General features: G+C 33.7%; 1 protein-coding gene across 1 annotated transcript; it reads right to left on the reverse strand.

The window, feature by feature from the left end:
• Window positions 1-1,690: 1,690 nt before the first annotated feature.
• On the reverse strand, window positions 1,691-4,176 carry LOC144559774 (uncharacterized). The gene is made up of 4 exons (XM_078308894.1): window positions 3,960-4,176; window positions 2,910-3,854; window positions 2,543-2,732; window positions 1,691-2,425 (listed from the first exon to the last, which is right to left on the reverse strand). Exons 1-4 carry the CDS (start codon window positions 4,125-4,127, stop codon window positions 1,863-1,865), a joined length of 1,866 nt encoding a protein of 621 aa, XP_078165020.1. The 5' UTR covers window positions 4,128-4,176; the 3' UTR covers window positions 1,691-1,862.
• Between the last annotated feature and the right edge of the window lie 10,589 nt (window positions 4,177-14,765).

The raw sequence follows: 14,765 nt of genomic DNA on the forward strand, positions 1-14,765 counted from the left end.
AAGGGGTGACCACGACACGCAAATGGTCATGGCCATGACTTGCGTGCTATGTCCAGACGTAACTGATTACGTTTCCCATGTTTAACTATTTTTTTCATAATTTAAGTTAGTTTATTCAAAATTCACCATTTGATTAAGACCTAACGGTTCTAATCAAGGTTCTAAATAGCTAGCTATAGCGGCGCTATAGCTACGCTATAGCTTTTCCGGACCATAAACGCTAAGCTATGAGATAAAATTGCGCTAACTCAGCTATGACCGCTATTACCGCTATATGAGACCCGATATAGCTACCGCTATGCTACATGGTTTTTTTTTTGCAATTTATATGGACTTATGTACTTCTATTCTTATTTCTAATGCTACATGGTCTTCTATGATAAGTATACTAAACCAAACTATATGTTTTTGTTTTTATTTGTGATTTATTCTATCATTCTATATCGAGAAATATTCAAATACTAATTCTTCATTTTGATTACTCTTTTTATAGTATTCATTTATAAAATTATTATTGTTCCTTTCAATTGAAAGCTGATTTTGATTATTATTATAATTATAAAATATTTAAATATGTATATTGACTTCATTTACCTTATAAAATTAATTGCTCTTTGTCTATTATAATATGTAATACCATGAAGTATAAACTATTAAATAATGTTACTTTTTAGATTTTTTTTCCTTCTTATTTGCGTAATTAATAAAAAGTATAGACTTAGATTGGTTATCATTTAGTTGGTACATCAATTCTCTAATATTGATTATGTTGATAATTAGTAGAAATATAGAATATAAAGTTTGAAAAGGGAAAATCGCTATATGTGATAGCTTCCGCTATAGCTACGCTATTCACAATAGCTTTTTTTTTTTCTCTCCCCGCTATGCCGCTATAATCGCTATTTAGAACCTTGGTTCTAATTACACGTGACTCCCGTGATTACGTGCCGTGACCGAATCTTTCGTGTGACATATCGTGCCATGCCAAATTTTCAAAAACTGGCCACGGCACGGAACAGTAACACGTGTAGTCCCGTTCCATGCCGTAACTGTGTCGTTCCGTAACAAAGCCGGCTTCACCATGCTATTTGAGACCATGTTGAATGATTCGGAATACCATATGAATATATTCGTACTGAATACCATATGAATATAATAAACAAAAAAAGAGCTTCATTTGATATTACTAGTTAGTGTTGACTGTTAGTTTTTCTTCATTTAATGAAAATAAATGTACATTCTGGAAAACCCAAGACGCGTAAAAGCAGTCTCAACCAAATAAACGAAATTTCATTTTGAAAACTAGAAGGCAAGTAAAAAGAACTTTCAATCAAATTCAGTTCCCGTTCCCACCTGGAATATCAGGGAACTCTTGGAATCATATACACCCTTTTAATGCACCAAACCAAACTTGAATTAAATTCCCAGTACACAATCAACCCCACCACTGTCAACTCATTACGGGGACCCGCCTAATCTGTTGCAGTCTTAATTTGACCCAACTCCAGTGAGCTTTGACAAACTCATGTTACATGTATGCATTTCAACGAGAAGTGGGCCCACAACCTGACCTTAATTGGGCTAGCTTCCAAGCAACCAGCATGGGCCTTGCACCCCTCTGTCATGGCAATTACACTGCAATACTGAACCGTGGACCCCTATCTGCAGTATCCAATTTTTGATTTGCTAGTTTATCAAAATCAGCAGTAGAGACAACTCTCTCTGCCATATACTGAATAACTGATTACAGACTTTTTGTGGGCCTAAGCCGGAGGCACAGCCCACATTGGGTTGGGCCCGCACTCACCCAATAATAATTAATCGTACAATTAATAATTAATAATCCTTTACAAAGTTACAAACTAGAAAATCAGCTTCCTCCTAGGGAGGTGATAGGACACAGCAAGCTCATGTATTGTGTCAGCAATGAGATCCTTGAATATCATCCGCTCAATCTGAAGCACCGCCTCTGATAATTCGGCTGACTGGTACGCCCAAGTATGATCCGTAGCCATGTCTTTTGAAACGGCACTTGATGTGACATCTGCGACTTCATTTGAGATGATTATCGGCTCTCTCATTTGCTGAATCTGTTGCCAGACAATTCCTGTATCCGGCATTTGTGAGTATTGCGTCGAACAAGTTGATTTGGCATGTTTAAATGCCTCCCAGGATGACAAGTGTCGGTGTCGGTTTAGTATCTCGCAGACCAAATCAATTACTAGGCGCCGATGATGCAAAGTGGCACTGCCGCCACACAATCTGTGGTGCTTCTCAAGTGATGAAAAGAGTTTGGATGAGTCATAGCACTGGTCTGAATATCGCATTATCTCAGCCACAAAGATATAATCTGGATCAGAACATTCAGATCCGATGGAAGCAATTTCATCAGTTGACTGATCACGGGCCCGGTCAAACAGCTGATCTGCAAATTATGATTTAATATATGATTTAGCATTCAGCAAATATTCCTTGGTGTACCAGCATGTGATGACAGTTTATCGCAGCTTACACTTAGGTTTGTGTTAAATCTGAATCTGACCTTGGAAATGGAGATTCCGTTTGGTTTTAGGAGAGGGAGAGCATTCATCGCCATGAAAAACAGAGTCCAGTACGGAAACAGGACTCGGTTGTAGATCTTCGCTTGATATCTGACCAGTGGCCGTTATAGCAGCAATGCTGTACAGTAATTGGTCGCACCTCTCCAGTATATTTCGTCCAGTTCTCTCCTCCTGTTCAACCAAACCATTGATTAATATCAGCATTTGATGCACGTATATTTAAGTCATTTGCAATAAATATACATCATTTACGAGCTTTCCTGATAAAATATTATGTGGATAACCAACTTAATAAATTTACAAAATTGACTTTCTTTTCGAAGAGGAAATTGTGTTGAAAATACTTGCCTCCCAGTCGTACTGCGGTGGATTTTTGATTCGCTTGTCAGATCCAGTACCGGTACCAGTACCAGTAGATATCCCCCATTGTACCATATTCGCATCTCTTCTCCGATTATTCACTCCTGACCGTACGGTCCCCGGACCCACCTTCCTCGGACTTCCCACAGGAGATCCAACGGGTGACAACTTTCTCTCCGTTCCCCTTCTCATCTCGCTCTTTGCCACTCTCCTATCAGTACCTCTCACTGCTTGCGGGGCCTGCTTTCCGGATCTTGGATCTCTCCTCAGAACTCGTGAAGGCTTCGAGGCGGATTTCAATAGCACAACAGGAGAAGTGCAGTAATCATAGCCGTCAATTCTTTGATCAGGTACATCCAACGGTTTAGAGTGAAGAAGGCCTCTCAGTTGAACCGCCTCCAGCACTTGCTTCAGCGTTTCTAAATCCTTTGCTGGTTCTTCAATCCCCCTTATTCTCAGCCTCCTCTCGATCTCACAATACAAGGAAACAGGTACAGGTTGCATACCAACCCGTTTCTGTTCCGTTGGAAATAACTCAATACTCTTTCTTTGTATAAAGGAATTGTTCTTCTGTTTTCTTGACTTCTCTGTAAAATGCACCTTCTCAAATGCAGTAGCATCTACGAACTGGTAAAACGATGGATCAGTGCGGGCCCGTGACTCTGACGAGGACCGGCGAAGTATAGTGGGTTTCGGTTGTGTGTCTTGATTTGGCAATGCATCTAGACCCATTAACCGAGCCACAGCGCCAGGGGAGCGTCGGTGGAGCTTTCCTTTAGCGTCAGTAACAGCACGGCTGTCAAGGGAAAGTCTGGAAGCTTCCAAAACCTTCCATGGTGTCTCTTTGAGTGAAGGTGTTAGATCGGGACTTGGTGCAGGAAGAAATGTACGTGAAGAATCGGATTTCTCTGAAGGCGATATAGACTCTGTATCCTGAAAATAACATTAAACATTCAGTAAGAATGAAAAGGAGAAAACACAACAATTACCATTTTTCATAATGAAAAAGAGAAATGTTCGAAAGCAAATGAGAGTTACAGATGAGGTGAGAAGAAGGCTTTTGGGAGACACGTAGCGCTTTGACGGAATGTAGTTGCGGTCAAAGAGGTGGAAGAAACCAGCCATACAACCAATTTGTCTCTCCAGACTCGGTTCATCGGCGGTCATCTCTCTTTTGTCCCTTTTTCGCTCGCCTCTGTTTTGCATGCAGAGTTTTTTGTGCTGAGTGGGTTGGTTCTTTTTTTGTTTCGCTTTAGTGGAGATGTAAGAAGAAAGGTGCTTTTAACGCAACTGCTACTGGTGGAATGACAGTTTTGCACTTATGCGAAGACAATTAGACTGTTAACTTATCTCGACAGGTGTAGGGCTAAAGTGGGAATTGGGACCTACGACCTCCAGATTTGGGCTTTGGGGAAGAGAGTACGGGCGCTGCGGATTTGGCCCGTTTGCTCACTGGTGCTGCTGGTGCATCTTTCGACGCTCATGAGCTTCGAGATTCGCGCGCTCACGTGCCTTGCAGCTTTGTTTCAGTTTTCCACGAGAAGTGGTTAGCGGGTTTGGATCTTCTCCCGTCTCAAACTATTGTTCCGTTGTGAGAATTGTTTCTAGCCTATGTACAGAATTTAGAGTATAGCTAATATAACATCACTGTCATTTCAGTCTATATAACACCAACTCCAAAACCTATCAAATCGAGTTCAAATGGTGAATCCAAACCATTCAAACCAATTTACTTTATGAGTGATGCGTTTACATGCAAACTTTTTATATTTTTGAGTTATTTTAGTATCAAATCAAGCGGCAAAAAAATTGAAAAATGAATGTATTAAAATTAACTTAAAAACTCACATATTTGACCGCTTGACTTGATACAAAATAAATTCAAAAACTTATAAATTTTACATGTAAACGCACAACTAATGAAGTAGATCGGTTTGAACGGTTTGGATTCACCATTTGAACTCGATTTGATAGGTTTTGGAGTTTGTGTTATATATACTGAAATGACACTGATGTTATATTAGCCATACTCCATAATTTATTAATAAACCTACAGTAACTAATCTAAAAAATTGTCTTACGTATGAATGCACATACAGAGTAAATTAAAAATTCAAGGATAATATGACTATATTCGTTATAAGTGATTTGTATATTATAATGATATAGTTTGAGAACGATTCACTAATTATGATATAAGTAATATATTAAGTATTGAGTTTTTCGGAAGGAAACAGAAAGCTTTATATTTCTCCACGAGGAGGGTTCAAATGACTTCATTTTTTTTGCATCCATCGTGTTTCTGTTTTTTAAAACTTTAATAATTCAAAAATTTAAAATTTTAAAATCAAAATAAAATCGTTAGATGTGATCTATGTTATTTTCTCTCTTTGCTCATAAAAAATTATCACATTTCAATTTTGTTTTTGTGTGAATCAATAAGTTAAAAAATCAACGTCTATAAATTATCCACATTAGTACATTTTTTAAAAGCTCTTGGTGACAACTAAAATAAAATTAAAATGTCATAATTTTTTACAAGTGCATAGATAAAATAACATAGATCATATCCAATTGTTTTATTTTGACTTTTAAGTTTTAAATTTTGAATTATTGAAGTTTTTAAAAATGAAAGCATGGTGGAGGCATAAAAAATGAAAGCATTTCAACCCTCATCTTTCTCCATATATAAATATAAATCTCTTATTATTCATATGATACATCAAATTTGGAAAAAAAATACAAATATCTGATGAATTATTTGCGAGCATTTTTTTTACTTATCCTATTCATCCGATGTTGCTAAAAGAAGTAATACCGATAGCATTTGAAAACCAAGTTCTTGTGAACAGAAACGGGGCCACAGCTATAATTTTTTCAAAGGAGTGGTAAACGTTTGCACTTCAGACTGTTTTTTTAAATTATTTCATTAAATAAAATAAAAGATATAAAAGGAGAGGAAAAAATACTAGTCAAGCGATTGAAATTCAGTATCTATTTAGCTATAAAAGATCCGTTTTATTCGTGTCAAATTAAACTTACGACTCATTTCTCATTCTACTCAGTCAGGCAGTGCAGTAGATCTGAATTCCGAAAGAAGATGGCGAGTTCAACATCAATGTACTCAAATTTTAGTTACAAAATCGTTAAAATTGAACTTGGTTTTTATGTGAAACTTACCTTCTCTTTTCTTATCTTTTGTCTGTTCTCCTTCAAAATTTACGATTTTGAAACAAATAACTAACTTTGATCAGATTTGGTCAAACCTTTGCTGCTGTCTTCTCCCCTTTGGAGCTAAGTCTTAGTGAATGGATTCGGAAATGCAATCAATATATAATATTCTTTAAATTTTCTTTAGACTTTAAAATTTAATCTGTTCAAACATCATTTCCTTACGGAGGATTAACTTTTCTTTCTTTTATCTGAATTCTTAAGCACCATTTTCTAAAATTAAGCCTCTAGCTTCTTAATCTTTAAAAAGAAGTATGTTTCTTAATCCGTTTCTACCTAACATCAATCTAAAAAGTAGACTTATTTAGCGGACAATTTACAACGGCGGTCCAAATCCTGCAAGTCCACCTGCTGCACCTGCAATAACGAGTAATAATACCCAGCTCGCAACTGGCAACTGCTAGTCTGCTAGAATCCATATCCTCTCCGGTATTGCAGAGGATGACCCTCACTTTACGGTTTGAGATTCAATTTCAACAGGTTTGGTATTCGGGCTGCAATAAGGAGGCATTATTTTTGGGCTTTGAGATTCGTGCCAAGTTAAAAATAACGGTTTAGATCTAGTAATTGTAAAAGATTCCCTTATCAGGTATTGGAGAGGATGTGGATTCAGTCTGCTAGCCATGTTCTGTTCTGTACAGCCTAAACGCAACAATTCCAATGACTGATGAATTGTGGGATCTGTAACTCTTTTTAAATCATAAATAAAATATGGAAAAATAAGACACAACTGTGACGAAAGCTGAGCGGAATGGAGGATGGTGGTAACTGGTAAGACGTAAGTATGACAATCTTAAATGGTTGTAAAAAATCATAAAAAATACGGCACATCTTGTCATATACTGAAGAAACATAGTAGAAGTCAAAGATATGGCACAACTTACTCATGATCAAATCTACCGATGCATCATCCTATATCCAGCCGTATCGGTATCACAGCCATCCATCCTCTCATAGTCAAAACTGTACAACTTTCTGTGGTTCTTGATTCTGTGGTATTACTGCGCTGCGGGTCACTTTCTGCTTTCTTATCAACCCGCTACATTGGTTTCTGCTGAAAATCGGAAGACTTTTATGAAAAAAGAGGAAAAACAATAAAATGCATATGCACATAGTAACAAATGAATAATCCCGATTGACGAAATCAAAATTTCGTGATCCAATTATAATTTAAGTATAGTTCAGAAATTATTAGGTACAACAAGGAAACAAAAAAAATTGCTTTTTTTCATTTTTTACTCTGATGAATAATTCGTGACTCGCGTTTTATTCGCGAATAAAATGTATTACACATTTTTGCGTGTTTTATTCGGAGTTTGATTCGAAAACGTCAAAAAACGAATACAACACGAATTAATTATGATTATTCGCATGTGTTGTTACTATGCACATGCGAAGATTTTTTTCAGTAACCACCTCGTTATTTCAAAATTAATCAATCACCACTTCAAATTCAATTTTACCCAACACACATTCTCAGAATGCGCACCAATTTTTTTGGTGCGCTAACTTTGGGACGTACACCAAATTATTTTTTTGTTTTAATCACACAATTTTTCTTTTAGTTATGTTCTGATTAATTTAAAATTTTGGACTAAGTTGATTTTCTATTCTATTCTATTTGGTCTGTAGTATTTATAATTATATGTACGCATTAAACTTGATGCTGAAATTGTAGAAAATATAACGCATTTGTTTAATACAAAAAATGTTGTACTAAATTTGAACTAAAATTTACTATAACAAATTATACGCACAATCTGAGTAGTATTTTGTACTAAGTTGATGCACAAATTATTACAAATTATGCGCACAATCTGATCAACGTTTTATACTACAAATTGCATTACAGAAAATTAAAAAAAAAAAGTTGGTGCACACCTTCAGAATGCGCATAAAAAAAAATTGGTGTGTATCTTTAGAGAACGTGCGTGGTACAATATGAATTTAAATTAAAGGGTGGTAGTTGTTTAATTTTGAATTATTTAGGTGGTAACTAAAAAAAAATTCGGCGGCATATGACTCCAATTGGAGCAAGCAGGTTCCAGTTCTAATTTGATTAATAAATTAAATTAACAAATTTGGATCAATTCTAACTAGAATCTAGTTTGAGCTTCAAATAATCTCAGATACTAGTAATTTTTCATATTTATTTTCATACAATCTTGGATAATAAAATTGTAAAAAATTCAGATTCATTACTTTCTAGTTCGAAATATATAGTTACCAATTTTGTTAATTTTGTAATAACATTTTAAAAAATACATGAGTCAAATTTGAGCGAGTAAATTAAAATAATTTCGAGTTCAAACTGACAAAAAAAATTCTAATCAAGCAAGTCAAATTCAAGCTACATTGAATTGATCTGAATGCGCCACTAAGAACTTGTTCGACTGCCACTCTGTCTGTGGGAAAAAAAGAATCCACTCAGAGTGAATTTTTTTTTTCGCACAGACACTTCGGCCATTCAAATTAAACCCGAATCCAAGTTCATTCATGTTCCCACCTGGCATTTGAACATGTCTTAAATATGATTTTCTTTTTGTAGTGTTACTTGGAACGGCAAATGAAGTAATAGGTGTTTGTATTTGTATTTGTCAAAATACCAGTGAAGTGCAGAGAGTGGCGGAGCCAAAAATAACTTTGAACAGTAGTGTCAAATAAAAGATATCTAAAAATATTTTGAAAATTTAAGATCTCTTATAATTATAAAGGTTTTTGTGAACACTTAGTAAAATTAATTTAAGATTAGAAATCACTGGCTCCGCCAGCTGTACCAGTACATCTTTACATGTAAAACATTTTTTATTCCTAAAATATATAAAAAATAATAATTGAAAGAAAATAAAAATTAAAAAAAGTATGATCGTACTCATATGCTAATGCAATAATGCATGTGCAGTGCCACAATTCCCAATACGGACTTGGGCAAAAGCATCATAGCAGTGACTTTTAACTCTTTATAATACATATGTGCATCAGCTTTTTCATTCTTTTCCTGCTTTCCATCTTCCTTTTTTTTCCCTTTCTTGTTTTTCTTTCAATCCATTGAATTGAACCTCCTGTCCTCGTCACATGCGAACTACAGCAGTAATGCAACTTCCTCCAAAAAAAAAAAAAAAAGCAGTAATGCAACATGCATTGCCTGCCTTGCTCTTGCGCGCTCTCTCTCGAGTGCGTATCCTCTGAGATATCCCACCGCGTGCGTGGCTGACGTGTACGGTGCCTATTCGGCTATAGCGCAGGGGCCAGTATTATTTACGCTTTGAGATTCGTGCAGAACGTATTTCAACGGTTGTGAATAATGCACGCGATGAGATATCTCAGAGGATGCGAATTCCTCTCTCTAGGCCTGTTTTGTTAAGTTCCTGTTTGAGCCGAATTAAGCCGGAAGAGTATCCTCTCCACTCCAATATATGTAAAACATTTCCTGCATTTTACAGTCTGAGATTTACTCACAACCGCTTTGAGATTCAGGCTAGCACAGGGGTATTATTATTTGTGTTTTGAGATTCGGACTTGCTCGTTTAGGACCTGTTCGGCTGCTGTAGCAAAAGTACTGTTCACGTGGAAAAAAAAATCAATTGTATTAAATTTTTTTTTCCTACATGAACAGTAAAAATTAGTTCAAAAATTTTCAAATCCTATTCTCATTTCCTTTCGGGCCGGTTCGGCTGCACCGTGAAAATCACTGCTCACGTGGGAAAATGAAAATTCACTCGGACTGAAATTTTTTTTCCCACGTGAACAGTAATTTTCAGTTCAAAATTTTTCATTCTCGTGCCCATTCCTATTTCCACTGGTGCAACCGAACAGGGCCTTCCTCTCGTACCGTGGAACAGGGCCTTAGGTTGTATTTGCAGCCTCCTTTAAACAAGGAATATAAATCGTTCATCTTAATGATTCGTGTACTTCAAAATTGAATTTTGAGATTCTTTATAATAAAAAAAAATTCCTGACGCCGTATACAATTAAAATGAGGTTTATCTGTAAAGACCGCATGAAATTTTAAAAGGTGTAATATTTGTTTTAGTGATATATTAGGGCTCGTCTTATAATTTGTTTTTTTATTACTCTTTAGATTTTGTCATTTTTGTGAGTACTATTTTTTTTCTTTAATAAAATAAAATTGTACTTTGTTATTTTATTTTTCTATTCCAATTTCAATTTTATGGCTCCAATTCTAATGGCATAAAGGACACAAATTATTTACCATGTTATATTGATAACAACTTTGACTCAAAAATCTGGAAGAAATTATTCTAGTAATTTAACGTTTGAACTCGTAGTTAGGTTTAGCTTAGAAACTATTGCAGTAGAAAGATTTTCTATTAAAAAGTTTGTGGCATCATAACTTGCTATTTTTTTTTTACTGATCATATAAATTGGCTCAAGTCAAAGAAAAAAAAATAGTCTGTATAAATGACGATTCAGCTGACGAAAAGTTTTAGACTCTAAATTAAGAAGTTTCGAAATTGTTTTTGTTATGAAGTTTGATGCAGAGGTGTATGCCGATTCAATATAAGAAGTCAATCAACTCTTATTTATTTTCAATACATAATACACAGTATTAAAATTTTATATGATTGACATTTATTCATATTTAATTTTATAGTTTGGAAGTCTGAATTCCAGTTTGATGAAAACACCTTGGTAAGCATCAAACCCAGAATATCAAGAAATTTGACCCATTCTTGAGTTCCCTTCACTCTCTCAGAAAATTTTCTAGAATATAGTACGCTTTATATTATCATTCAGAATATAACGAACGAAACAAATACAAACGAGTGCAAAAATAGTGTTATTTAAATAAGCGTATAACTATGACTGAGGACTTGACCCTCTTTGCAATTTTCAAAACATAAATAAATTATATGTTTATTAGTTTAACAAGAATGTTAATTCTAGTAATAAGTGAATAATGCTAATTTTGTATTATGTGAATTGGTGCTTAACTTCCAATATTTATTCAAAAGGTGCTAATATGTCATTCAAATACTCTTTCAAAACTAATAAAACTAATAATAATAATAATAATAATAATAATAATAATAATAATAATAATAATAATAATAATAATAATAATAATAATAATAATAATAATAATAATAATAATAATAATAATAATAATAATAATAATAATAATAATAATAATAATAATAATAATAATAATAATAATAATAATAAAACTAATAATATTGACCCAGCACTACATAAAACCAATGAATGTACTATTGTTGTATACAAGTAGGGTAGAATTAAAACTTAAAATACACTATTACTTTTGTACTCAAATCATGTTTCACATCCTTATCTTGATTTCAAAGTCTAAATAGTTGATCTGAATCGTCTAACACGATGCCTATATTAAAATGTGCTTGGAGAACAATTTTTATATTTTTTGAATTTTTTTTACTGTTTTTTTAGATAGGTAAAGAATCACCATTTTCATGAGATTTTGGACCATCCAAATGTTATTTTGTACCTATCTAAAATAATAGTATAAAAATTTCAAAAAAAATATAAAATTGGACCTCCAAATATATTTTGAATTTGAAGATCATGTCGAGTAGTTCAGATCCACTATTCAAACTTTAAAAACATAGATAAAGATGTGGAGCCCAAAACCAAGAATCCATATCCTTTGGATTAAAGCACTGTTTCAGTTGATTTTTTCGACCGTGTGATTAGAATTCGGTCCAAGTCTATAATGCATGGAGCCTTTAATATTAGTACGAATTTATATCGGACAGTTCAAATCTTGACTCAAAATTTGAGTTAATCCAGAGGATACAATTTCCAAAACTAATAGTGTGTTTTTACCTTACTCTTGAAAGTAATAATATTGCATTCGAATTAGTAATATTTCTGTTTATCCAAAGTTGTACATAGTAGATCCAACAAAAGGATAATAGAAGAGTTAAAGACAGGTAGTCTTTCATTGGTACCCACTGAGTGGTGACTGCCTGACTGGTAAGGGATGGAGAGTGCACGGTTGCCCCCCTTGACACAACACACAAGACAGCAACCATGTTCATGGTCATTTATCTCTCTTTTTTCTTTTCTTTTTTTTATCTTTTTTTTTATTATTTGTCTCACCTAGTGCAATTCCTTGCAGATTGCTGTCTCCTGTTACGGTACTACCCCCCACTACCTTTGTACTGTTCAAACAAACAGACAAGAGATGAAGAATAAGGAAATGCAATAAAATGAAATTTAGAATACTCATTTCTTTGGTAGGCAAGATGGACAAATCCGATAACCCATTAATAGTAAGTTAATGTTCCATGAAAAAACAAACAATAAAATCTACCACTTGACATATGCTGATGTTGGCATTCAATTTTATTATAAGAAGTGACATTTATGCCATCATTTTTCTACAAATTTAAAAAGTAATAAACTAGGGTGTTCTTAAGCTCACCAAAGTGTTTGGTGAGCTTAACTCTAAAATTTATTAAATTAACTTCAAACAATAAATTCAAACCATTAAAACCGATTTACTACACGAGTGATGAATTTATATGTAAAGTTTTTACAATTTTGAATTAATTTTGTATAAAGTGACGTGGTCAAAAAGTGTTAAAAATGAATAGACTAAAATTAATATATAAACCTTCTAATTTTGATCGCTTAATTTTATACTAAATAATTTGAAAACTTAAAATCTTTGCATGTAAATTCATCATTTGTGAAGTAGATGGATTTCAACGGCATAGATTTGTCGTTTGAAACCGATATACTATAATTTAGAGTTAAGCTCACCAAACACTTTGGTGAGCTTAAGAACACCCTAGTTTTACTCACAACACAATACATTAGGGGTGCAAACGGGTCGGATATTACCCGTCCGAATCTGGATCCGTATCCGAATTTTTGCGGATTCAGATATTCGGATACGGATAGTTGCGGATTTGGATATTCGGATACGGATAGTTGCGGATTCGGATACGGATACAGATTTTTTTATGCGGATTCGGATACAGATACGAGTTGAGTTTCGGAATTGGATACGGATACGGATAATTATCCGGATCCGGATATATTAAGACTTGAGAGAATTTTTTTTTGTCTATTTATCTTTTGTATTAGAATATTTTTAAAGATGATCTTTTGTGTTGGTATTTTTAATTAAAGTTATATTTATGTTGGTGAATTTTAGTTAATTAGATATATATTTTGTAATGGTGTAACAAGTTAATTAGATATATATTTTGAATTAGAATCCAAATTATATCCGTATATGTATTCGTATCCGAAAATATCCGATCCTTATCTGTATCCGTTTAATATCCGATTACTATCCGATCCGTATCTGTATCCGTTTAATATCCGATCCGTATCCGTATCCGAAAAAAAATACGGATACGGATATGGGTTGAGCACTATCTGATCCGTTTGCACCCCTACAATACATGCCCCATTGCTACCAAAGCTTGACCAATTTTTATTAGGAAAAATTGGTTATTTGCCACTCCAAAACCTTCGAATTTGAAAAATGTCATCCCGAAATTTGAAATTGTAATAATGTCACTTTAAACTTCATTAATTACTAAAATATCCTTCTTCTTCTCCTGCCTTCTCTTCTTCTCCTGCCATGACGAAAGGTAGGAATTACCCATTTTGTAAGTTTTAAATTTAACATTTGCTGATTTGATTGATTTCAGTTTAGATTTCTAAGTTAACCCTCCAAAACTTATAATTAGCAAATTTATCTTTACAACAAGCAATCCCACTAGCTATCTGTCAGTTGGATTTTTTTGTTTTTTTTTTTGTTTTTGGCCCCTGTGACTATTTTTCCTTTTTTTCTATCTAATTTTTTTCTTGTCTTTTTTTTTTCTTTCTGCTTTTGATACCCTACTGACAATGCTGTATTAAAGGATTTGATTCAATGACAGTGGCTACGGGCTTCAGACAAAAACAAAAAAAAATCAACCATGGCAGGAGAAGAAGAAGAGGAGAAGAAGGGAAAGTATTTTAATTATTAATTATTTGGAGTGGCAAAATAAAAAATTAATGAAGTTTAGAATGACATTATTACAATTTCAAATTTTAGGATGACATTTTTCAATTTTAGATTTTGGAGTGGCAAATGACTAATTTTCTCTTTTTATTATATCGTGGACCATTTCATATTTACATTCCGCCCCTTAATTATGTTGAAATCTTACTTATTTCTCGTCCAGTTGTGGTACTTACAGTCCCGACTTACAATTCCATGTTTTGACGAACAAGAATAAGTTCTTAATAATTCATATTTTTCAATAAATTTTTTTGTTGTATTACTTTTGAGGTGGCATGATGTGTGAAAAACTACAATGCAAAAGGAAAAAAAAAAAAAAAACTTTGATTATTTGACTGATGAGAACAAACATATCAACATCCCATCTATAACACTAACAACAAATTTTAAGTTTTATAATATAAATAAAAATAAAGCCGTGATATGCTGTGGCACTGAAAAAAAAACTTTTGATATTGAAACTCTTCTTTTGAATAAGCAGAGATCAAATTATTCTAGTACTTTATATTAACATGTAAACTAATAAGAATACAAAGCTACAAGAATCTGTTTTATTTGCGAGAGTAAAAGTGATTAACAATGTCGGTATT

The sequence above is a fragment of the Carex rostrata genome, chromosome 9 (assembly GCF_964058835.1).
Source record: "Carex rostrata chromosome 9, lpCarRost1.2, whole genome shotgun sequence".
In the NCBI taxonomy this organism is placed as follows: domain Eukaryota; kingdom Viridiplantae; phylum Streptophyta; class Magnoliopsida; order Poales; family Cyperaceae; genus Carex; species Carex rostrata.